Below are 25,115 nucleotides of genomic sequence, written 5' to 3'. Positions count from 1 at the left end.
AGACATCAAGATGCAGCAGGGACAGTTTATCAATTATGTACGGTACCACAGCCTTCTTCTGTGCTCACACACACACACAGACACACACACATACCTGCTCACTCACCCACACAGCAATTACTCTTTCTCTAGGCCCTGTGGTATCCTGGCAACTGTTGCCTGGTTGGCAAGTACGCAAGCACCACACCTTGCTTCGTCCTGCATGTCTGTGAGGGTGGAGAAACAGGGAGTGGTGAGGTTAAGCGTGAAGACAAAATACAGATGCCATAAATGGAAAGTGATTACTGCACAAGGTTCATACAGTGGAAGGACAGAGTGAGGACACAGACAGAAATTAGTGAGCAAGATGTGTGCTCAGAGAACGGACGACATGGGACGTAATGAAAGGATAATAAACCTGTCTCAGTCTGACACTCCTGTTTCTCCACAGAGGCACTGGAGTAGAAACATTGGCCTACATCCACCCGCCACCACTCTCATGCCTCACACACTTCCCCTCATGCAAGCTTAAGACCTCAAAACAAGGTACAAGAACTCTACCCCTCAATTATTTTGCTTTTAGGTCACTCTCTTTTCTCTACTTCAGACTTTTGTTTCAGATCGGCAATGAAGAGAGAAAGTGAAAGGAGCTGCAGAGGGTTATAAACGTGCATTGAATCAGATAAGATGGCATGTTATGGAGGTGTTGAGGAGTTTCAAGGTCAGTGGATTCACCAAGTCCTTCTCAGTCACATGCCCTATGCAGTATCAATTTAATCATGAGACAACAGAATGTGACAGCAAACTGCTCTTTTCTGCACCAACACTGGAGCCAGATTTAAACTGTTTGAAGTGCAGACAGCTGCAGGGTCTGTGTTAACATATAGGTTTGTATGTCATCCATGTGTAGCTTATGTGAGTCCCGTTATAGTTTACGTGACCAGAGTTCTAATCCATGCAAAGCCTGAGGAGGAGTAGAGGAGGTTTAAATTGACTTTGGACAGGGTATATGACAGGATGTGGCGCTCTCTAGTGGCAACATGTGTGGAGATAATGAACGTCCCTGTAAAGAAGACAAGCTAATTTCCTTGCTCTGTCCAAATCCAACAGACCTATATAAATTTCTTGGATTAAATAGCTCAATAAATCAAAGGAGGAAAGAGAGGAGTGTAGTTCAGGTTTTATGTGGCTATCTCCATAATTACAGAAAGAGTAGGCAAAGTCCAGCAGAGTGAAATCTTGGTTTGATGGAGTTGTGTTTCTAAGTTGAAAAGTAAGATAGTACTTGCAGTTATAATTGGGAGAGAAGTGTTTTTATCTTATTCTTATGTGAAATAAATGCTGGGGTTTTTTTGCAGAAAAATCTGGCTGTTTATAAATGTCAGAAAACTCAATGTTGAGGGGTTTTTTTGCTAAAGAAATTTATGGGAATCAATAGTTCTTGAAGTGTAAACCTTCTCACTGGCAGCATGTTTTCGAATATTATTTTTAGCTATTTATAGCTGTCGAATCTATTGTAATGTCCCCCTCATGTGTGAATCCAAGAAATGCTTAGTCCTTGCTTGCTCTTAAAATACTTATATTTAAAGTCCCCGTGTTGCATTGCCTCCTCTTTGTCTCTGCTCTGTAGATCCAGTGGTGATGCAGCACTTCTAACTGGGTCAGCCCGTCCCTGCCTCACATTCCTCCCACCCTCCCTGTTTCTCCAAGCCACCCCTTCCTCCACCTCCTCCTTTTCCTCTGTATATGCATACATCCCTATACACCTTTTTTCATGCAGCTCATGTGCTAACCATGTGCTCCCTGCTTTCTCCCTCCTCCCCCTTTTTTTCCTCTTTATTCATTTTCTGTCATAGATACTGTCATGGTGTTTTAGCTTACCCCCCCACCCCTATCTGCACACACACACACACACACACACACACACACACACACACACACACACACACACACACACACACACACACACACATCTTATACCTAGTGTTTAAATTGTAATGGTGTTAGTAGGTTTGTGTGTGTCTGTGTGTAGGCAGGACACATGGCGTGGCGAAGGCAGCTCTGATGTATATCTGAGCAGCTGTTTGATTGGCTGAGGCAGTCAGACCCTGTGATGAGATCAAGGTTATATACAACTAAGCAGTGTCCAATCAAAGACTGTTACCATGCATCCATACACAATACATACACAATATACACACATGAGTACACTACTATGTCAAACAAACACCATGGTAACAAAAACAGTAATCACAACAAATGCATCTTACCGTGTCATTCACACCACATGGAAACAAGCCACAGAGAAAGTCTGTCTGAAGCAGCAAATCAGAGAGATTCTTTTTCCAGAGTGGGACCAAAATTTATTTATAGGAGAGGTTAAATAGAAATGCATGATAAACACAGAAAATGGTGAAAAAACGTCAGTAGTTACTTGACATTTGTGCCCTTGCTAGTATTTTACCTGTTACTAGTAACACCTGAAAAAAAAAAAAAAAAAAAAAACAATTGCTAGCACGTTCTTGTTCATAAATTAGTTGAAGGTCTTCATATTTAAACAAAAGTTAAGTTCTTTGTGATAAGAGAAAATTATTATTTTCTTACACACCTTTATGCTACCATAGGCTTGTGATTAGGGGGGAATTTATTTGGTTTTAAAGTTAATATTCTTATAATTTCCTCAAAAATCAGTAAATGTGTCAACTTTATTTTAATGAACAACACACCATTTGATTGCAAGTGGCCAACCTGTTTAAAAAAAAAAGTGGCTTTATTGGTATCGGACTTTGAATTCATTTCCCAAATATGATTGAGCATTTTTTTTTTCGCCTACTTAATAATGACAGTCATTAATACAGTCTGGTCACGTAAACCCCGCCCATCTTGGTTTGATTGACAGCTCTGATCCGGAGACAGCAGGGTGGCCAGTCACGCTCTCGCCATGCAAATGAGCCGCGCTCGGGCCGGGCGGGTGCCCATGTGGACCAGCACCATGCCTTGTTGTTCTGAGCGCTGATTGGCTGGCTGGCGTCTGATTGTTCTTCATGTGCTGCGGGCCAGCAGCGCGAGCTAAAACGAGGACGTATGACGACACCCACGGGATTCTCCTTTCATATCTGTGGTGGGAGTACACACGCAAAACACAAGCCCACGAGCTTTGTAGCTGACATAAAAATAGCTAAAGAGGAATATTTTGTGGGTAAGACGGATTTTAGGAGCATCGCGGAGCAGGCTGGGACTGGTGCAGTCGCCGGGTTTTGTCTGAAGCCGTAGTAACAGGGCGGGGCAGGAATCCGGGAGGGGCGGGCCTTAACGAGAACACGACTCGCCTTGTTGTGTGTATTCCCGTGCTCGCATCGCCATCTTGTTGCAATCCTATTTTTTTCTACGTATGCGAGAATCTACTTTCTGTTCGACCGGATCAGAAATTCCCCCTCTGCTTTCAGGAGAAACGCAGGGGAATAGAAAATCAGGCGTGCGGGTGTTCACGGTGCACACGGCGCTTCCTAAAGGGACACAACCTACCCCCTCGGTCTTTTTCCTCCTTCCGTCCCGGGCCACCGGGTCGCCTGCCGTGAGGGTTTACGCGCAATGAGCATCGACACACTCTTGGAGGCGGCCAGATATCTGGAATGGCAAGCCCAGCAACAACAGATCACACGTGGTGAGTTGAACAGCAGTCTGCTGCATTGTGCCGAACGTGCCTGACCCCAAATAACAGTGTGTGTTACATCATAAACTGCCTTTTTGGGGGTCTGTATCCCGTTACTATCAGCGGCTGGGCTTGCATTTTTAAGCAACCTGCCCATGATGACGGAAGCGTATGCAGTTTTTTGTCTGTCGCACTGAAATTAATCCCAGATATCATGAATCAAAACCACCTCAAAAAATTTGTAATTCACAAGTGGTCACCTAGTGCACACATTGATTTCTCTTAATGCGGAAACGGCCAAAGTTGTTTTCTGAACTACTGTGCGCGCTCTCGATGTGTGTGTGTCTGTGTGTGTGTGTGTGACAGTTTCAACACACAAGTGACTCACTGTGCGCGCGTCAATGTGTGTGTATATGGGTGTACATGTGTGAGACACACGGACACTAGGGGAGTTTCTGTTAGTTACCTTACCGCATTTATGGGTTGTATCTTTGTTATGAAGAAACTCACTGTAAAGCCAAACACTTTGAATGCAGTATTAAAGCAGTTAAACAGAAATACACTGAAAAAAACACAGCACACTACCCTTAAGAGCGCTGTCTTTTAATTTCACCCTGCATACCACACATCTGCAATTACACGGCTCCGGCAGAATCGATTCGTCCTAGTTTTTGTCCGTCGAGCACCGGCAGGGCGGTGGCGAGCAGAGGCTGCTCTTTACATAATACCCTGACATTGCTCAGCTATCTTATGACACACACAGGGGCGGGCCCTCACGCGCTCACTCCGTCCCATTTGGATATGTGCGCGAGGAAATTAAGTACTCCTTCTCTTCATCAAAGTGAACATTTTAACACGTCAAAATTGAAATTATGAGTGTTTACCCCCTAAACAGAACCAGATAGCTGCATTTTCTTGGTTTCTTTTCTCTGATGACGTGTCAGACAAGTCAACCCCTTCCCCCCGCATACTTACCCTACCGCGTGCTAGGGTCCGCCCACAGTTACCACGTGCACACTGCCCCCCTCCTCTCTCCTAGATACACACACCTACGCGCGCACACACTCCACGTCCCCGCCCTTTTCATTCAGTCTCCTGACAGTGGCGGGTCAGAGGCAGAGAGAAAGGGGGGTAAGTAGGGCAGCGTCCCTGCTCACCCCCACCCTGCCCCAGCCTCTCAATGCAGAAGTTATGTAATTTACGTTTGCGTGCACTTGGTAATCTAGAGCATGCCGTGTGTGTGTGCTTGTAAGTGTGCTTGTAAGTGTGCTTGTTTGAGCAGCCACAGAAAATCAGTTTGGGATATGCCTGCATGCCCTGAAACACTTCTATTGATTTGTTTCAGAAGTTATTCCTTCTAAAATTGTAGTAATAAACAGTGTAATTTGTAACCAGAATTAGAGTGTGGTTCAGGAGATGAACGTTTCATTCATACATTGCGAACAGAAATTCAGATCAGCTAATGATGGCCACCAATTCAGAATCATTTTTGAATCTAACTAGGGCTGAAAGGATTCCTGGAATGATTCGAGGTACATGATTACAAAAATTACTCGATTAATTTTCTCCGCCTCCAGGAATCCTTTAATTTTTAAAAAGATCAAAGAGTGGTATTTCAAATAGAGCTGAGGCCATATTAAGAGAGTTTTCAGACCCCTCAAGCTACCTCTTATACAAAATAGCAACTAGCAACAAATCTAGCTTCTTTTCTGGAGTTTGGAGACTAATGGGTCATTCTACGAAACAGGTGCCATTTGGGTCCGCAGCATTTGATGAGATGTACAAGGCACAAAAAATGTGTCAAAGTGTGTTTATAGATTTTGAAGCTACCAAAGCAAGAGCTCTTATTGACATACTGTATCAGAAAATTCTATTTCGTACAGAAAAAACACTTTCATTTGAAAAATAACTGCTCTTTAACTAAACAAATGTATTTTATCTAGGGCTGCACGATTATCGCAATCGCAATGTCAGCACATGCAATTACGTAATCGCAAAAGAGAATATCGCAATCGCAATGTCAGCACATGCAATTCAAATTTTTCTCCATGATAACCAAGCAAGTCTGTAGACTCATCATGACACAACTTTTTTTTATCAAATCGCAAGCACAATCGCAATCGCAATATTGTCCACCTAATCGCAAATCGCACCTTTTCTCCAAATCGTGCAGCACTAATTTTATCCCAGATTACTCGATTAATTGATGGGATTTTCAGTAGAATACTCGAATACTAAAATATTCGATAGCTGCAGCCCTATATCAAACAAGTACTTTGGTTTGGGTTATAGAAACAAGATTAAGCAAACACCCGAGTTGTTAATTTTGTACATGCCTTTGATGAATTATGATTTATGTGGTCTGGAAGATGTCTTAAATTAGTTTAACATATCTAATTGTAGCTTAACTTGTTTTAAATCAAATTTCTGAATGGTCAGCAGTCAACGACACAAACTCAACAGCTCCAAATGAACCATGAAAGTCACAAAGGGATTAAGACGTTTGCATTCAAGAGCAGTGAACAGTTAATTACTGATACAGTGCCTCTCTTAGTAAGCATTTTTTCAAGCCTTTTTATACATTTTTTGTCTACAGAGAATTAAAATTGCATTGTGGTGGTGTAATAGTCATGGTGAAGGCAGGCCCTTGAGTGGTAAACTGTTGTGTCATCAAGAGTTTGCATTTTCAGGTGGAGGAGAACTTTAAGTGTTACCTAACAAGCAGACGAGCATGTTGGCGTGTAGGGTTTCTTTTTTGATCATGGCGAGGATGGCGGAGCTGTGTGTTGGCGTCGTGCAGGTTTGAGGAATCCCTGGGATGTTCTAGCTCTAATGTTGCTGTTTCCATGGTTACTGAGGGCTTTCCACATCCCTTTGAGTGTGACTGCTTCAGTAGGCGAGAGCTACTCACTTGTATCATTGAGTGTGTGTGTGTGTGTGTGTGTGTGTGTGTGTCAGCGTAGGAGCATTCCCAGCCTCAGATGCATCCTGTATGACAACGTAAAAATTTACTTGTACATTAGATACATTTTTAAAACAATGATACTCAACGTATGAGGTCACATTTCCATTCCTGTTGACCCCCGTAGAATGGGTCCTTGACAGCAGTCCTCAGCTGCTGCTCGGATGGCACTGACGTAGTTCAGAGGTTGAAGCAGACTCGGAGCTGGAGCAGTCCAATCCCAGAGCAGACGGAGGGGGATTCTCTCCAGCCGAGGAACAGACCAGGACACATTGTCTGTGGTTATTCCCCCTCCCTATCACCTGAATCTTGGATGACATCATTCTGTGTGTGTGTTTGTGTGCACATACTGTACAGACATCAACAATGACAACAAAGTAAAGCTGCAAACACGGTACTGCAACAGGTTACCTCAAAGGAACATGTGGCACTTGTTGGATGTTGAGTGAATTACCATTATTGATACCACCTAAAATGACAATCAAATTTCTAACTTTGCCAACATTTTCATCTAACACTTTAGCAAAAAAATTAAGCACTAACAGGCTTGTTAGTGTGCGAGTCTGTGAATCAGATCAAGGTCCAATCTATGTTAGCACTACATTGATAGCTGTGTTGACCCAGGCTGGAGGACAGCATCAGAGATTTAGTGGGATTATTAAGTGAGGGTGATTTATATTAGCCTCGTGCTTGCTCTGGTAAAATGCAGCAGATATTATTGTTTGCCATAAATTAAGCAAATTAAAGTGAGTTAATGAAAGGCATCATCTGAAATGACCTCTCTGTCTTCTCTTCTTCCTGCAGAGGAGGAGCAGCGCAAAGAGAAGGAGCTCATCAATAGAGAGGTGGAGTCACGGCGTGTGGAAATTGTAACCTCACTGCCTCAGCCACTCAGAGCCAACCATGTCACTTGGAGCGATGACTCTCACCGCCAACTGCCCCATCACCCACCTGTCCCTCCACCTCCCTCTCTCCCACCTCAACAAGTCCCTATTGCTGTCATCCCAATGGTCCCGGTTGTCACAGCCACACCGTCAGTCCCGGCCCTCCCGCTTGCGACTCCGATTGCTGCCTCGGCGTCCCCACTCAACGGGTCCCCGCCAGTCAAGAAAGCATCCTCCCCTCCACAGCAGCAGAATCATCATCTGCAGCAGCAGCCAACCTCTCCTCAGCTGTTGGGTAGTCCTCAGATGAAGTTAGAGACCAGTCCACGGCTGGTTAGTGCGAAGCCCAGCCAGTCACAGCCTCAGGTTCAGATTCAGTACCCAACTTCCATCAGCACCAACGGCCCCAGCTCTCAACATGCACTGGTTTCACATCAAGCCCCGCCCACATCCCAGCCGCAGCCCAATGGAGTGATGATGGATGACCTGAGGGGGTTAGAAGGGAAGAGGAGACCAGGAGGGTTAGTTTGAGTTTGTGTGTGTTTTAATACTAATACAGGGGTGTACACTTTTTCTTTATTGAATTACTTCAATCATTTGTTTTTAATGTTTCAGAGCGGGGACCAGAGAGGTGCACAATAAACTGGAGAAGAACAGGTTAGTATCATGTGAATGTTCTTGACCAGAACTATTACATAAAGCACACAGTTTCACAAAGATGGTATGAAGAAAAGTTGTGAGATTTTCTCTGCCTGAATAAAACCATGAAATCTCCTCTAGCATAAAAAATTGAAGATACAAGTTTCCTCAACATGGAAACAGCCTAAAGGAAAACAAATAGCTTACTAATAAGTAGAGAAAAACCCAGAACATTGTGATGTAATAGACAAATTATTAGAAGTGTGTCCCTCTCTCATATCTGAATCTTGGCCCTTCAGGCGAGCGCACCTCAAAGAGTGTTTTGAGACTCTGAAGAAGAACGTTCCAAATGTGGACGAGAAGAAAACCTCCAACCTCAGTGTCCTCCGCAGCGCTTTGCGTTACATACAGGTAGATTTCTAACCACTCTTTTCGCCCCACACCGATGCAGTCCTGTGTAAATTTTGATGAACTTCTCACTTCTTCTTTTCATCTTATTGTTTTCCTCTTTCCTGGATCTTGAGTTGGTGGTTCAGCTCAGGGAACAGTACAGGCTTTGGTTTAGTGTGGTTGTAACACAATGCGTGTTTGTTAACCATTAAGCCCACTGTGTTGGTTAGTCTCTTGTGACTATGATATGGCATTCAGCAGTGAAATGAGTCAGCCCATAAGAAATCTGTGAGTACATCTAATATCCCAGAGTCCATACCATGTAATGACTTGTTTTTTCTCACGTGCGGTTTGGTATTCTTGGGAACTTTTCTTGGCATCTCAAGCATTTCTAATCCACAGACAGTGCTGTTTTAATTCAGTCTTGTAGTCATGAAAGAAGTGATTTCTAAAAACTAAAGAAGTAGACAGGTTGGTGTAGGACTCTTTTTGACCAATGACTTGTAGCATATTGTAGTTGTGTAGAGAGCTAAAGTTGCGTAGCTGGAGGGTGTGTGTGTGTGTGTGTGTGTGTGTGTGTGTGTGTGGGGGGGGCACTAGAATGCCTGGAGAGGTGTGTTCTCCGTCTACACAAGTATGAAAGAGGATTTTCTGCACTGTGGCAGAAATAAATAGCAGCCTGCAGCTAGATGCATGGAGTTCTTTTTATGCAGAGTTGGAGCTTTGTGAGTTTGAGTTCAGTGGAAGATTCGAGAAAGACTCGGTGGAAGGGGGCAAATTAGGACACACGATTGAAGAACTTTTTCAAATAACAAGATCTTGAAAGAGCACAGCACAGAGGGATTAAAGTGTTTGACAGGAGATGATGAAGGCTTTGGTTTGAGGCACAGCTATGCTGCTGTAAAATATTCACTGCTACTCAAAATGTTGCTGTTTTACATGAACATAAAAAAAGCGTTTTTTGACTTGTGGTTACACTGTATGTCTGTTTTCAGAAGGATGAACTGATCAAGTGCACTTTTATTCTCTAAGATTTATGAAATAGTCACAAAAAAACTCTTCAGAATAATAAGCACAGATCATTTTTAGTTGCAGCTCTCCGTTAGTTGCCTCACAGCTACCAGTAGTTACTCATCATTCGAGCTGACGACAAAACTATTTTAGTGATCAATTAAATTTTTCAGTTTTTTCAAGCTAAAGAGCCATTTTAACATATCTTGAAATCTATCTAAGAAGACACAATTTGACTTTAGCATGAACTAATGATCAATGTGTTTTTAGAATTCTGGGATGGCAGTTTACGGCTTTAGTCTTTTCAGACTTCTGAATTAAATGCTGGATTTTCATCCATGTGATCCAAATGTTACCTACCTAATTTGTAAATTCATGGAGGAGCAGTAACCTTCCTCTTGATACCTCTCCTCACGTAAACCTGCATCTCTCAGTCCCCCCTCCCTCTCCTTGAGCCATGTGAGATCTGAGCACATGGCCAGCGCGAGCCCGATACATGACATCACCGCAGCTCGCCTGCTGCACCTCTCAGACTGCAGAGCGAAAGACAGACACAGTGTTAGGTTCAGGTTTCACCATTGGATCAGTGTAACCATGTAATAATAACAGTGGAAAAAGACACAGATTTGCAACAGCTGTTTTGAATGTCCTCTGTCCTTCTTCTCCTCCTTTTTGTCCTGCATCTCTTTGCCATCCCTGAGAACACTTGGTAACCATAGCAACTGGCAGCAGGTGGCCAGGGTGCTGTAGTCGGTCCCTTCCTCCATTTTTGTCTCTATGACAGAGTGTGTGTGATGATGTGTGTGTGTGTTAAGACTAAACCAATTACAGTCTACTGATGCTGGTCTTTAATGAATGGTTATGACGCCCCCCCTCAACGGGATCTCCTCTGCTGTCTTCATATTTACACATCTACATCTACTCACACCTACATACATGAAGCTGTTACTCTAAATAAAGCAACAAACTTTATGTCTTCACCTTTTTATCAGGAAAGATGTTTAAACGGGAAGGTTAAAGTGGGTATAAATGATCAAGAGAGGAAGGAAAAAAGAGGGGGGGGGGGTGATGAAGAAGTAATGGATAGGAGGGATGAGGATGTAAGGGGGAGGGAGGGAGGCGTGAGGGGAGTGATCTCAAGGACCCCACTGGCAGCCACCCAGTCACATCATTCCTTGTATGTAATTACCCCTGAGTCTCACCCAATTAGAAACCGCCATGTTTTTTTCCCCCTCCAAACTGCTACTCAAGCAGACAGATCCTTATGGACCAGGTTGCCAGGGAAACAGCTATGGGTGACAGCTGTTTCCTTGGTGACATGCTATAGGCCTGGTGGTGTCTGGGATTGTGAGGAAGTACTGTTAAAATGATGTTTCACAGACACACATTCACAAACATGAAGTTTGCAAGATTTGTGTCTATGTGTACATCCTGTAATTATGGATTGTGTTTTTAATCTTAATGTAAAAGCCATGTATACACAGAGTAATGCAGGAAATGAACTGTTGAACCATAAAAAACATAAATAAGATAAAAGAACATGACACACTGATATTCTTCTTGTATAACTTCCTGACATTAACAAATTCAATCATGCTCACTGTCTCTCATCTGGGCTGCAGTTTGTTGTTGTCTTCCTGTTTCTATGGACAGTTTGTGGTCACTAGGCCTGTTTCCGATCAGTCTGTGTTTTCAGTAATTAACAGAGTGTAGTTATCCAGCCTTCTGATTTTCTTTCTTTATGGATTAATATCTATGAAGTTAATTTTGAGATTTGGTTTCATTGCATCTGTGTTTAGGATACGGTTCTTCTGATTTGTTTATGATTTGTTTCAGTCTTTTTGCTCCCCTACCTCTCTTTCAGTCCCTCTATCTCGTTTCCCAGTCTTTCCACCTCTTTTCTGCCCCAGTCTTTCTTTCCTTCCCTCAGCCTCTCTTTCCCTGTCTTTCCTGCTTGAGGTGTTGTTTAAAACCATTAATTTCACTCATTGACCTCTGACCTGAGTTCTGTGTGTGGAGGCACATAACAGGAAAGGTGTTATATGATGGCAAAGCTCACCAGGTATGGACCTGGTGAGCTTTAGTAAAGAAGCTTGTGTATTAGGTTTTGTGTGTGTGTGTGTGTGTGTGTGTGTGTGTGTGTGTGTGTGTGTGTGTGTGTGTGTGTGTGTGTGTGTGTGTGAAGCCATCACATGCCTTTTTTTGCTCACTGCACTGAGTGTCTTTCAGGAGGATCATGTGCTTATTTTCTTTCCTCCCTCCTGTGTTTCTATCCTTGTTTTCTGCGTTACTCTGCACCAGTAGGACAGGAAGCTGGATTTCCTGCCAGGACTCGTGTTGAACGAGTCATCTGGACATTTTGTTTCCAGTTGTGTCAGGGCTGTTAGAAGCTGCACAGCACAAGCTCAACCAGAAAACTAGCACTCACCTTTTTCCTCGGTCACCAATCTAACCCTTTACCCTGTCCTTTCTCACACTTCCATCCTCTGCCCTCATTTCCCCCCAGTTTACCTCCCCCCTCTCCCTCATTCCTCCCTAGTAATCTGTGTTAATGTCCTTAGCCTGTCGTACTGTTTGGTGTTCATGGGTCAGCTGACCGGCACAGAAACTGGGTCACAGAGACAGCGTGCGGTGGCTGGATAAGCTGTGCTCTGTCTTTATAAATCTTTCTTCTTATTCGAGGATCATGCTGTGTTTTTCTTCTTAGTTCCATCTGTAGACTTCAGACACGGGTGCAGCTTCCTGCTCACTGTATGACAGGCTTTGACTTTGGTTCAAGCTGCAATAATTCAGTGACATTGGAATTCCCTGGTTTGAACCTGGGTGATTAGTTGAAATAAAATCCAGCGGGACTTTTAGTCCCACTTTGACCCCGATCTCTCTGAAAAACAAGCGTGACATCCAGGAAGTGGGAGGAGTTTGGAGGGCTGGGGCGCTCTATACGCAGTGAGAGCGTGCTTGAATTTGCATGAGTGCCTTCCTGCTTGTGTTTAAAACTCAGATGGGGTGTAGGACATTGTGATTCAGGGTTGTGCAACCTGGGAGAGATGTGGGAGTGGTCCGGTCGGCCTTGTGAAAGAAAGTTGATCTTTGTTACTTTTTCTTTTAAACGTCCAGCAGTGGAGCAGGAGTTTTTTAAGGTGTCTCACTAATCTTAATCAGCAGCTTAGCACTGAGAAGATCAACAACACATCAGTGTTGATCAGATTAAATAAGTGACAGCATTACTTTTTGTTTGAGATAATCAGGGAATGTGTTTCTTCTCACTTGAAGTAATGAGAATGATAATATCAACACAAATTTTATATCATATATCCTTTTAAACAAATATTTTCCCATCGTTTGCACACTGTCTTCATTTGTTAGCTAAGCTTCATTACATTTATTGCACATTCATATAGACAGGAGTTTCTCATGTGTGACCTGCCAGTGATTCTCATCCACTCCTCCGCCCCTGTCTCCTCTGACAGACTCTGAAGCGGAAGGAGAAGGAGTTCGAGCATGAGATGGAGCGCCTAGCCAGAGAAAAGATCGCCACTCAACAGCGGCTGGCCGAACTCAAGAATGAGCTGAGCCAGTGCATGGACGTCGTGGAGATCGACCGAGTCCTGCGACAGACCATTCAGCCAGAAGATGACCAGGCCTCCACGTCCACTGCCTCAGGTACACGCAGATGTGTTTCATGGTTTAAATTTTATTTACAGCTGTGGCTCCTCCAGATTGAGGCGCTCTCTTGTAGTATGTGAAGGTTAAAGAGGAAGTCATGAGTTCTCAGTACATTCATATGTCTCTGTTTCTGTAATGATGTGATCATGACTAATAGTTTGCTCTCTGCTCTACAGAAGGAGAAGACAACTTTGAGCAGGACATGGATGAAGATGTCCCCACCACCGTCCCTGCCTCAGCCCCCCTCCCCAAACCAACTGCTCCCATCATACAAGCACAGCCTCTTCTCACCCCTCACCTTTCAATCCAGCATACGACCCTGCCTCTGTCTGGAGTCCTGACCACGCCCTCCCCGTCTGCTCAGACCCTTCCTCAGGCCATTGCTCCAGCTCCGGCCCTGGGTCAGCCCCCTCCACCTCCAGCTCATCCAGTCCAGCCCCCAGCAGTGCAGGTCCAGCCCACTGTCATTGCTCACGCTGCCGTTTCTCACCCTTCAGTCATCCAAGCTGTCAATCATGGCCTGCCAGCCAGTCATAAACATCTAACGCACATTGCCCCGTCGCCTGGCCCCGTCTCCTCCACCCCTCAGCCAATCGCAGCAGCTCCTGCTGCCACCGCCACTCACCAGCAGATAGCAGCGCAGCCCATTGGACACATCACCGTTCACCCGGTGGCTCACCTCGGAGGTCCGCTCCCGACTCTCTACCCTCAAGGTGTGTCAGTGTCCCAGCCCACCATGGTGGGCCACATCACTCACACCTTCACCCACCACACCCTCCCACACGTTCAGACCAACCCTCAAGCTAGTGCTAACGGAGCCCCGGGGAACAACACAGCTGTAATGACCCAGGGGGGCCCGTCACTCGGGAAACCCACAGCAGTGTTGGCCCCCCACCCACAGCTGGTTGGACAGGCTGCTGTCCTCAACCCTGTCACCATGGTTACAGTCCCAACCTTCCCCGTCAGCACACTCAAACTGGCCTGAGAGCTTTAAAGAGAGAAATGATGGGGACATCAGGAGGAAGATTCAGAACTATGAATGAGCTGCTACACTGCGGTCAACAGTCAGCAGCTGAATCCATTTACAAACAAACAAACAAACAGATTTTTTCTGGACAATGTGGAAAATATCTCCTAAGATATTCTGATCTAAACTCTGTGAAAGATGATATGACAGCAAAGCCAGGCCTTTGTGAAAATAAGACTGTGACATTTGTCTGCCCTGCAAAGATGGGAACTCTGTTAAACCTCCTCTCCTTTCCTTCTCTCCTTCCTTTCCTATCTTCCTTCCTTACCTCTCTCCTGACTGAACAACCAGAGGCACTAACATAATAAGCTCAGTTCACTCTCAGGCATCAATGTTTTACCTTAACTCTTCATTTACTCTCAGAGGGAAAATGCATGAAAGAGATGTTTCCTGTCAGGCCATGGTGATACAGCGTGTGCCCGCCGTGTATTTATATAACCATGTCATGTGTGATGTCACGGATGTGTGTGTGTGATCTTCGTAGTCCCACTGATTACATGGAGGGCTTTAATTAAGTGTGAGAGCACGTCACACAGCCTGAGAAATAGAGCTAAAACACTGTCTGCTTTTTCTCAAACAGCTCATCACTTTGTCTCACCTCAAAAGTTTCTCAACTAAATCACCATTTTTTTCCCCCACACATTGCTGTTGTCCCTGATCTCTGTGCAGAACTTTTTAAGGAGTGAGTCAGCCCCTTTCTATCAGCTCTTAAATGAAGGTTCCTTAATGGTGCTTGTCATCTCACATATTGCAAATAATGAAGAACATAAAGATGACGACTAAAATTCTAAACTGCAGGGAGAAAATCAAGAAATGGAGAGGAGCGTTAAAGTGAAAGAATAAAGCAGCATCCCTCCATGATCTTTAAATGTGCAGAACCACACAGACTAGATTTTTTTGCAGGGAGCAAACGACCATTAAAAAATATAGCATCAGGTTTGAGCTGCAGCAGGCTGGAGCTCAAATGGAAAAAAGGTGAAAAACGTCATTAAAGGATTTTCTTATCAGCCAGTGATATGGATAAAGATGCCACACATTTGACATAATTGCCGGTCCTGTGGTCAAAATCATATACAGATTTAAATTTCAGCTTTCCTCTGAGGGCTTTTGAAGAAGTCGTGTTTTCACAAAGCTCTCTCACCAGCTTGTTGATTCGATTCTTTTTGAGCTGCGAACAACACTGACAAGACCTGACAGGATAATTCCACTGTGCTGTATAAAAATACGCTCACGGATACAATCTTGTATCTTGGAAAAAAAGAGAGGAACAGAATGAGGCGATAACATTACATTTTCAACCAATCAAAGCTCCTTTTGAGACAGTTTGAGTTACAGACATCAAGATAACATTTCCACATGAAGAGCCTTCTGACAAATGTGGGTTGGTGTAATTTCAGGATATCTGAATCGTAACCATTAAATAATCACTGAGTGACGGGTTTGTTCAGTAATTTAATTCAGGTTTCCATCCTCTTCATTTTAATGCAACAGCTCCCTCTGCTGGCTTCACACTAACTCCCCTCGTGCTTAATACAAACCCCCTGTTCAGGCTTTTCTGATCTGAAGTAAAGATGAGAGAGTTTAGAGCTTCAAAAAAGAAATCCTCCCCCAAGTTATAACTTATCATTCATAATCCCTATTATTGGAACAGAACAGCTTTTAGTTCTGAATTATTTTTGAGAGGTTATATGAGGGAAGTCAATTTTCTTTCCACACTTACTGGTCTCCGAAGTAGAGAACCACCAATTAATGTCATTTATAAGATACATCATAATCTATTTTAGGAAACTGATTTGGTTTGAATATTTGTCATTTCTGGACTCCTCCATGACAGCAAAGTAACTCTGGGTTGTGTGGATGATAAAAACTGTAGGAAATTGGGTTTTGTTGTAATTCTATACGGAAATCCCTTGCTCCAGTCAAAAACATTTTTTTAAAATTAAAACTTCAACTAGTCAGCTGTTGCTGCATCCACTTTTTTGCGCGTCTGTGTTTTTGTGTGTTTATATGTGCACATGAACAGTTCATGGCTCCACAGCCTCTTTGCCAGCCTACACGTCACACCAAAAGATAAGTCCCATCAGCGCCTGCGTGTGTGTCGTCTTCTCCGTGTGATCTGCTCTCGCCTTCTCTCTGGTCTCTGTGTCTTCTGTCTGTATTTGTGATTGTATTCGATATGTTTTATATTCTGTACTATAATTACTCCTACTGTACCTGTAGCATGGCTCTGTTTCTTTGGTTATACAGTTTGCCCTGTGCATGACGGAGTGTGTGAGTGTGTTTGGCAAGCGAGCTATTTTTTTACACAGTGATGAATTATGGTATGAGCCTGTTCGGGTGCTATCGTGTGTGCCTATACTCAGTTTTCCTGAACACTGTGACAACTCTGGCGAAACACGGACACAATGAGCGAATGAGAGCGACAAAGATTAACTGTCCTTTTTGTTTATATTTTTTAAAAGTTTAGGTTTTTTCCTGTTTGTGAGCAAGGACTGAGACATGGAGTGGAAAAAGTGAAAACAAAAAAAGTTGTTGCTCTTTTCTTGATAACACAATAATGTCTAATATTCGATTCGAGTTTTTTGTAATATTTGTATGTACGTATGAGGGTTTTGTAAATTTGTGATAGTATGCACGTTTTGGCATATGAGTGTATGTATCTTCAAATTTGAAATGCTTGTTTTTGGTTTTGTTCTGCATGTAGATTGCTGTTTTTGTTTCTTTTGTCACAGGTTTTTGTTTTCTGTTTATTTTTGGGACCATGTACAATACTGTATAACGTGGGCAGGATCTTGGACCTCATGCTACATTGATATTATATATGAATATAAAAACATGTTTTCCCTATGGAGAAAGTTTTAAGTTATAAATCGCCTGTACACTTTGGGCTGCCTTTTAGATCTAACTGTCCACTGTTTAAGATAACAATGATGATAATGGATAAAAACATATTAATGATGAAGAATTATGCTGATGAAATATTAAAGATTCTTAATAAATCTTATTACCTTTACAGCACATCTTGCTCCTGTGTTTAATGGTTTTTGCTTGAAAATGTGTGAATAATCAGGAACAGGAAGTTCTCTTCATTTTACGTTTATTGTCTTTAGAAAAAAAAATACAAAAAGAAACCCACAGTCACAAGTTATAAATCATGAAAAATTGAGCTTTTCTTTTTAAAACAATAATATCACTAGAAGGATCACCAGAGGCAGTGTAAAAGTAACTTAGAAGTGATAAAATAAAGACAAATGCATTACATGTTGCCACCTTTGACTGTTAAAGTGCTGCCTAATCTTCCTTAGAGCTGATTCTACCTACTGGCCCTGAACACCACACAGAATCTGACTCTCAGTGTTGTGTTCAGGGGCACTTTTGCTGTCTAGACAACCAAATGAGCCTTTTTTTTAGTTATTTACAGTTTGTGTACAGTTAAGTCCCCAGTTGCACAAAAACCAGGCTGATGTTTGGAACTTTGAATATAAGATAAAACAACAGGAATCACATTTTATCAGATCAAATCATGCAGCAAGGGAAAGCACTTTGATTTTGAAACAACCATCAATCAGAATACCCGGCTCTAAAACATAAACTGAATTGAGGGAAAGAAAGACAGTGCATCAGTTTATGGGGATGTAAATAGAGGAGAAGGCAATTTTCAAATCTTTACACATTAAAGAGTAGAGATTTGCATCCACTGATTTTCCTCTTTGCTGATTTTAGAGAAACAAACAAAGACAGGGCGAAGATGACGTGAATGAATCTTGGTGAGGTAAGACGAAAAGTAATGTGAAACCAATGTCTAAACACTTCCTCTAAACTCCTCCTGACTCTGGAGATAACCTAAGAGGCTTTCCTCAACCCTCCTAAATTAATCCCTGAGATAAGGGAACATTTGCAAAGGTAACAAACATTTTAAACTCAAGCAGTTTATTTTGAAATTTACAATAAATTCACATTATAGATGCTTTGCGTCCTTGTCGTCCCATGTCTTACTGTTTTTCAGACTCCATGAAACAAAACCTCCTCTGTGCTCCTCCTTGCAGGTCTACAGTCTCCAGGGAATCATGGGAGAATCAGCACTCACTCTGGCTGCGCTGCATCTGCTCCTGGATCCTCTGCAGCACTTCCTGCATCCTCCTCAGCTGTAGAGGGACAAATACATAAATCACTCATCCTCTAAGAATAAGACACTGAATGAATCAGGCAGTTAGGAGAGACAAACCTCTTCATCTTTCTCAAAAATGAGTCTTTCCCTCTCTGTGTCAACGACGGCCAGCGGCAGAGGGAAATCTGCTTCACTTGCGTCATGGTACTTCTCGCGCAAACTGGACCACAGAGTAAAAGCATGAGAACAAGACCAGAAATCAGTGTTCACAAATGTTATTTCAATCCCCTGACTCCACCCACCTGCGTTTCCTCTCCTGCACCACCATGCGAGTCATGCTATGGATGCACTGGGCTCTGTAGTTCTCATAGTGCGTCTCCCGGGTCACGTCTTTCAGGTCTTGCATGTGTGTCCTCACCAACATGTTCCTCAGCAGCAGGAAGTCGGAGTGAGCCGGGTCCTCAACTGAATGCGTGGAGACAGTTTTTTATTTTTATTCATGACTTATCTCTAACAGTACAGCATGGCTAAGAGAAAACTGAAATTTTAACATTTGAGGTATTTGGGTGTGTTCTTGCTTCATACCTTCAACCACTCCCCAGGGATATATGCGACCTCTAAACCTGCGGCCTTTACTCTCCACCTGAACATTGCTTCCAATCACTGCAAACGGGACACTGTCCTGCAGGAAGAAAAAAGAACAACAGAGCTGTCACTCGTGACTAAAGGACAACTCATTCGAACCATATTAATGCCTGAGCCAGGAGGAGAACCTTGAGTATCTGGTCCTGAGTCTTGAAGTCTTCATCCTCGTCTGAATCACACTCAGGAAACTGGTAAATGTTGATCCCAAAGTGCTTGATCTCCTCTCTGATCTGGAATGCATGGGTACATGTAAAGATCACATTTGAGGAGAATACACAAAGAGTAAAATACATAACTCATTTTTTACAGTAGCTGCTGTGCCTCAAACTAAAGCCTGTCTGGAGAATAATGCAGCAGCAGCAGCAGCAGCAGCAGCAGCAGCAGCAGCAGCAGCAGCAGCAGCAGCAGCAGCAGCAGCAGCAGCAGCAGCAGCAGCAAAAAGGACTGAAAATGCTGCAAGAAGATCCTTGGATACAACCAAACCCAATCACTGTTCATTTATTAACCATGTTTGTTTTCTGCCATTAATGAATCAGGTTGTTGTGCCGCAGTCTGACAACTTAACATCTAGATCTCCAAAGAGAAATCACATTTGGTACAAACGAGGGATGCCCCGATACTGATCGGTGGTATCGGTTACCAGGGTGTCTGTGAATCTGTGCTCAATTAGTCTCCCTACAGGCACAAGATGACAAAACGGTTGTGCCGCTCTGAATTAAAATTGAATTTTAAAACTGAATCTGCCTTTTGTGAATTGAAATTGAATTCTGTGTATTTGAATTTAAAGTATAAAAAGAGTTGACTTTTTCTGTATTTTTGAATTTAAGGTATAAAAAAGTTGAATTTTCAAAGGTAAAATACATCTTCAAATTCAATTAAAAATAAATTCAATTTCAAAACATTATATTCCATTACACATCATGCTTTTTCAAATTCAATATTTTAATTCAAATTCAGTTTCTGATGGCACAAACATAACCTCATACGGTATAAAAGTTTACCTTTGAGAAGAACTTCATTCTAAAGAATTGTTTTGATGGTAAACTTTTAAATATTCATTGTTTAAGTACTTTTTAACGTCAGTAATTCCATCTGGTGATTTTTTGCCTTTTACCCAAACATTACCAGTCTTATCCCACAGTAGGGCATGCAGGTTATTTTTTTAACATTGGTATCGGTTGATACCAAAGCCAAGGTATCGGTATTGGAACCAGAAAAGTTGGATCTGTGCATCCCTGGTACAAACATCCAGCATTGTTTTACTTTTTTGTTTTAAACATGGGAAAGCATAACACCCTTCTTTAAATTTTTTCATTCTCATTCAGTAACAAATACTTGATAAGATCTGATAAATTAGTTGCATAATCGGCAGTGGCTACAGGGTCTATGTGGACCTTTGAACCAGCCCTTGTGTTGTGGCTATGGGGAAGTTGTCTTTTCTTGCTCATGACTTTGTTCCACTCAGAGATACTACTCTTTCATAAATGATCCAAAATTTCCAACAGAAATTCACTTTCAGCCATCTTTCTCATTACATTTGTGGTTTTGAGTGAATTCTCGACGAAGACCAGGTGAATCAGACTTTATTTCTTTGATGTTGTACCTGTATCTTCCTTCTGTAGACCTCCTCTTGGGTCAGGCTGTCAGCTTTGGCTAATACAGGAATTATGTTGACTTTTTCATGAAGAGCTTTCATACACTCCACATCCAGAGGTCGAAGACTGTCGGAAAATCAAACACATAATGGGACAGGCTCAATATGTATTGAATCCATTTTCAGTGAAGCTGTTAGGCATCATGACGTCATCGTACCCGTGGCCAAATGGAGAGATGAAGTAGAGGCAGCAGTGGACTCTGTTGTCCTGAATGTTTCTTCTGTTCAACCCACTCTCATCTCTGAAATATTGTTCAAACTGCTGGTCAATGTAGTCCTCTACCGTCTTCCAGCTGATGCAAACACACAAAAAGAAGTCTTATAAGTTTGGCAGAAAAGTGATCATGAACATGCTCCTTGCTCCAGAGTCTGTCCATGCACTAACTTTCAGTAACATCTGATAGAGCAGCAGTGCAGCCAGACTCCACAGTCAAGTTTGGGTTTGACTGTGGAGGAAAAGAACATTTAGAGGCACTTTAAGACTTCACCTGTCCGTGTTGTCGATGGCATCTCCAAAACCTGGCGTGTCTATTATGGAGAGTCTCAGTTTGATTCCTTTCTCCTCGATGCTTACAGTGTGTTTGACAATGCCGACTGTTTGATCGATCCGCTCTGAAGAAACGTAAACAGTTGGGAGCAAAGCAGAAGGCTTACATCTTGTCACCAGAAAATAATTTAATCTACAAAATCGCACAGACAAAATCTAGGAATGAGTGACACATAAAAGATTACCTTGTGCATTGGGAACCTTTCTGTCTTTGTTAAGGTCCGTTAGGAACAAACTGTTGATGAGAGTGGATTTACCAAGGCCAGACTCCCCTGAACACAGAGAAAAAATGACATTTGAAGGCATGTCATGTTTGTTTCAATTAAGTTTATTGTAAAGAATTTATTCACACATAAGGATACAGAGGAATATTGTTTCTGATAAAGCTTGTAGCACATATGTGTGTATGTGTGATCACGCCCCCTGTTTGGGTGCAGATCAGAGTCGCTTTGTGGTCCTGAAGCTTTGCAGCTTTGTTGATAATGATTCTAAACTGGATGATGTGTGTTTGAAGCGAGTATATGCATCACTTGTGGTCTTGTATACTGCATGCTGTGTAAGACTTCAGCCTGATACTGGAGCACTGGTCAGTGTGGAGCCCCAGTGTGGATACCTTGGGTATTTTGCACACTGGTCTTAATCAAACCTGTTTGAGTACCCCATTAGAAAGCAGATATATGAAAGCACTCACCAACCACCATAAGTGTGAATGTGAAACCTTTCTTCACTGTCTTTCTATGAACTTGGTTGGGCAATGTGGCAAAACCCACGTATTCTTTGTCCTGGTCCTGCAGAGAGGGAAAGTAAACTGTTTTCACAATGGTGTTTGGAAGTGAGGAATGAAGGTGACGTCAAAGTACTATTCTGAATATTACAGTAAACACCAAAGTATGTTTTTTTTCTCTTATGAAATGTTGTATTGTACCAGTCTGCTAAATAGCAATCAAAATCGTAAATTTTCTGGATTCCACGTGGTTATTAGTTTATCTGGATCATGGCCTTTTGGTTCTAACTGATTAGATGTCTCATAAATTGATCAAATTCTCAATGCTCTCTTTAAATTTTCTGTATGATATGAGCACACAGGTGACCGTGTATCAAAGTCTAATACACACACTCTCACAACATGAAAAAAGGACTCACATCTGGAGAGTCATAGGGATCAAAGCGTCCCCAGGGACTGCGTGGACGTGAGGCCGGGCTGAGAGGAGAATCCAGGGACACCTGAGTGACAACCTGCCTCCTCAGTGGTGGCGGATGAAACTCTGTATTCATACCCATGCGATTTGATCTGGGAGGGATTGTTGGAGAGCCAGGAGAGTAAAAGGGTGGAGAACAGGGTGTAGAGGGAGTCCCAGGCAGGCTAGGGAGTCTCCCGTTGCTCCCTATTCCTGTTCCTTCTGCTTCATAACTGACAGGTGCCTGGTGTCTCTGTGTCTGGTGCTGTTCTCCCGGCTGAGGGACGGGAGGCAGATCCCTCATGGCAAAAGGAAACTGAGTGTCTTCCTGCTCCTCAATGGACAGACTGGAAAACTAAGATTGATGAGAAACATTTTGTTTGACATATGTACAAAATGAGGGGTCAGAAAGTGTTTGTCAAAACTTACCTAATTTGATCTATTTGAAAAACTTAAAACAGCAAGAACTGTTTGAGGAAACAGCTGTCAAACTTAAAATTTTCTTTACCTCCAAAAACAAGAATCTTAACAAGTAAGCTTGTTTTATCCCACTGGCAGATTTTGTTTAACTCTTAACAAGCAATCCAGGCATCATATTTATCTTAATATATTAAAATAAGACATGTGGATTTTCTTTGATTTCAGTTTTTGCAGTGTAAGTGAAACTTCTTTGTCCAAAAGGGTGCCAAGATTTTTTTTTTTACAGGAGCTTCAATAAAATTTGAGCAGGGCATTCAGATGTAAAAAGTTTAAGAAAAATTTCTTGTGTTTATTTGACCGTTTTTGTCACATTATTTGTCCTGGCTGTAGGCGTGCTCAGGCCATGTTAGAGTTAGACAAAGAAAAGGGGTTTGCAGACTTGAAAAATGTCAAGTCCTGCACTAATACTGAGTTTATCCTTCTGCCCATGCAGTTTACCATCTTACGTCTCTAGCTGGGGGATCTAGCATGACCTTGGAAAGCATTTGAAATCCTTTTTCAAAGTGGCAGTATAATAACAAAACAAAGGTAAAGAAAATCAGTGGCCATGTTTTCTCAGTGCATGACCTGAAGGGTGGCTGTCTTCTGTTGTAGTGATACTCTTTCTTCACTGATTATCCCTGAGCTGTGATCCCATTATACTATTACAGGAGTCCTCATCCATCTGTTCAGGCTGAGTGTGGAGAGAAATAACATACCTTTAGGAGTTGGGGTTTAATACTAACAATATAAACTAACTGGAATGAAGACACTGTTTTTAAATCATTAAAAAGATTATTGTTCAGTACAGGACTTAAGACCACCTCAGTCACCTGAGAGGTAATTTCTTCACTCAGTTTACCATGATGAGCAAGTAGCCTGGCAATGACTCCAGGTCAGTTTCACATGAGATACAAAGCTGCCCAGTCTAACATTAACCTGCTGGTCTGACCTAAAGACACAAGAACTACTAAGTCCACAGGGCTGCTGGCCTGACCAGGGTTCGCCTGACTTCCTTCTTCCTGTCAACTCTCATCACCTTCAAAGCTTTGCAGCAGGCTTATCCCAGCCTCTAATGCTCTGGCAGGGTTGGGGGTTGGAGGTTTAACTCTTAAACAAACACACACCCATACACAAAAACATACACAAATCTAAGTCTCAAAAAATTATATTCTGTAAACTTGTCCTACCTCCTTTTCTGAGAAAGCGGAAGCTTTTTCTGAGAACAAAATCAGAAAATTAAAGAAGTGTTAGACAAAAACAACTGTTGTGTAGGCTCTGTGAAATAATGATAAGATAATATATTGGCTACTGGTCCTGGAAAAATACATTTATGACTTATGTACAGCTATGAAGCTTATCATAGCCTTTAGAACAACTTCATTAAACTTTGAGAGTTCATAATACAACATTGCCAGCAATAATTAGAAAAGTCAGGCTAAATTATATATAGACATAGACTTTGAATAAATGCGCATGTCAATACAGACAGGTGTGTCAGAGCAGTCGAAGTGTTTTATAATATGCAAAACAAAGTGAAGCGAATACAAATGCCACACGCAAATATAGACTCAGTGTGGATTTTTCCTCTTTGATTCAGATATTTTACATCACATTAACTCAAGAAAGACAATTTAGAGCAGGCTAGATATGAATAAAAAGAGGGGTAAGGATATTATAAATAAAACGTTACCTTTCTTACTGCTGCGGAACCTGACCGGAGAGGACATGTGCTCCATGATGCTGCAGCCAACTCTTCAAGCTGTCCCCAGACCGATGATAGACAAATCGATCAACTTCAGCGCAAGTGATGCCGATAAATCACAGCCTATAAGAACTTATGTTACATGTCAGAAGGCATGCGTGTTTTGTTGGATTGAGAGGCCATTCAACGAGTTTAGGATACAGTCCGCTCACTCGTTCGTGGTTTAAAGTAGACAGCCACTGAGTGCTGGAGACAGACACTAGGTCGGCCTTGCATTAATACCCTGAATAGCAAGGTGATGTGACTTCCACACAAGACGCTAAAAGTTCAGGCAGGAAACTACTCCCTCTTGGTCTACGGTTACCTTTAACATTATTAACACAACAAATTAAAAATTATATCAGAATAATAATGCAAACTTTCACGAGAATGTAGAATGACAACACTATAAAACACAGAAAGCTGGGCGCACTAACTTTCTTTTTTTTCTCGGAACGAAAACGACGCTCTCTCCTTTCACCATCAACTATAAAATAAGGCGTCCATTTTTGACAAGATCTAGATTTTTTATTAAGATAAATGCAGCAAAAAAAAAAAAAAAACTCTACG

The 25,115-nt window shown here is 42.4% G+C and overlaps 1 protein-coding gene and 1 pseudogene across 2 annotated transcripts; one reads left to right on the top strand and one right to left on the bottom strand.

The window, feature by feature from the left end:
• Positions 1-3,322: 3,322 nt before the first annotated feature.
• LOC141791369 (max-binding protein MNT-like) lies at positions 3,323-17,180 on the top strand (annotated as a pseudogene).
• A 436-nt stretch (positions 17,181-17,616) lies between these two features.
• Positions 17,617-24,540, bottom strand: LOC141791370 (septin-5-like). Of its 2 annotated transcripts, none has more exons than XM_074671775.1 (13): positions 24,495-24,540; positions 23,992-24,020; positions 22,308-22,697; positions 21,856-21,952; positions 21,350-21,436; positions 21,106-21,229; positions 20,776-20,910; positions 20,567-20,684; positions 19,092-19,193; positions 18,904-19,000; positions 18,621-18,783; positions 18,436-18,538; positions 17,617-18,355 (listed from the first exon to the last, which is right to left on the bottom strand). In XM_074671775.1, exons 1-13 carry the CDS (start codon positions 24,538-24,540, stop codon positions 18,287-18,289), a joined length of 1,560 nt encoding a protein of 519 aa, XP_074527876.1. In that variant the 3' UTR covers positions 17,617-18,286. The 2 variants fall into 2 exon arrangements, with proteins under 2 accessions (XP_074527876.1, XP_074527877.1); XM_074671776.1 differs by having other exon boundaries at positions 23,992-24,014.
• Between the last annotated feature and the right edge of the window lie 575 nt (positions 24,541-25,115).

This window comes from Halichoeres trimaculatus, unplaced genomic scaffold (assembly GCF_033239565.1).
Source record: "Halichoeres trimaculatus isolate MK-OKI-2021-1 unplaced genomic scaffold, fHalTri1.1 fHalTri1_scaffold_6, whole genome shotgun sequence".
Taxonomy (NCBI): Eukaryota; Metazoa; Chordata; class Actinopteri; order Labriformes; family Labridae; genus Halichoeres; species Halichoeres trimaculatus.
This window is presented reverse-complemented; position numbering and strand designations above follow the sequence as displayed.

Excerpts from the sequence above, each read along its gene's own strand:
- LOC141791370 (XM_074671775.1), bottom strand. The coding sequence starts at position 24,540 with ATGGAGCACATGTCCTCTCCGGTCAGGTTCCGCAGCAGTAAGAAAG. Across the intron at positions 19,001-19,091 it reads CTCAGGACCAGATACTCAAG|GACAGTGTCCCGTTTGCAGT; the intron begins GTTCTCCTCCTG and ends TTCTTCCTGCAG. Across the intron at positions 18,784-18,903 it reads TCCCTGGGGAGTGGTTGAAG|TTGAGGACCCGGCTCACTCC; the intron begins GTATGAAGCAAG and ends CCACGCATTCAG.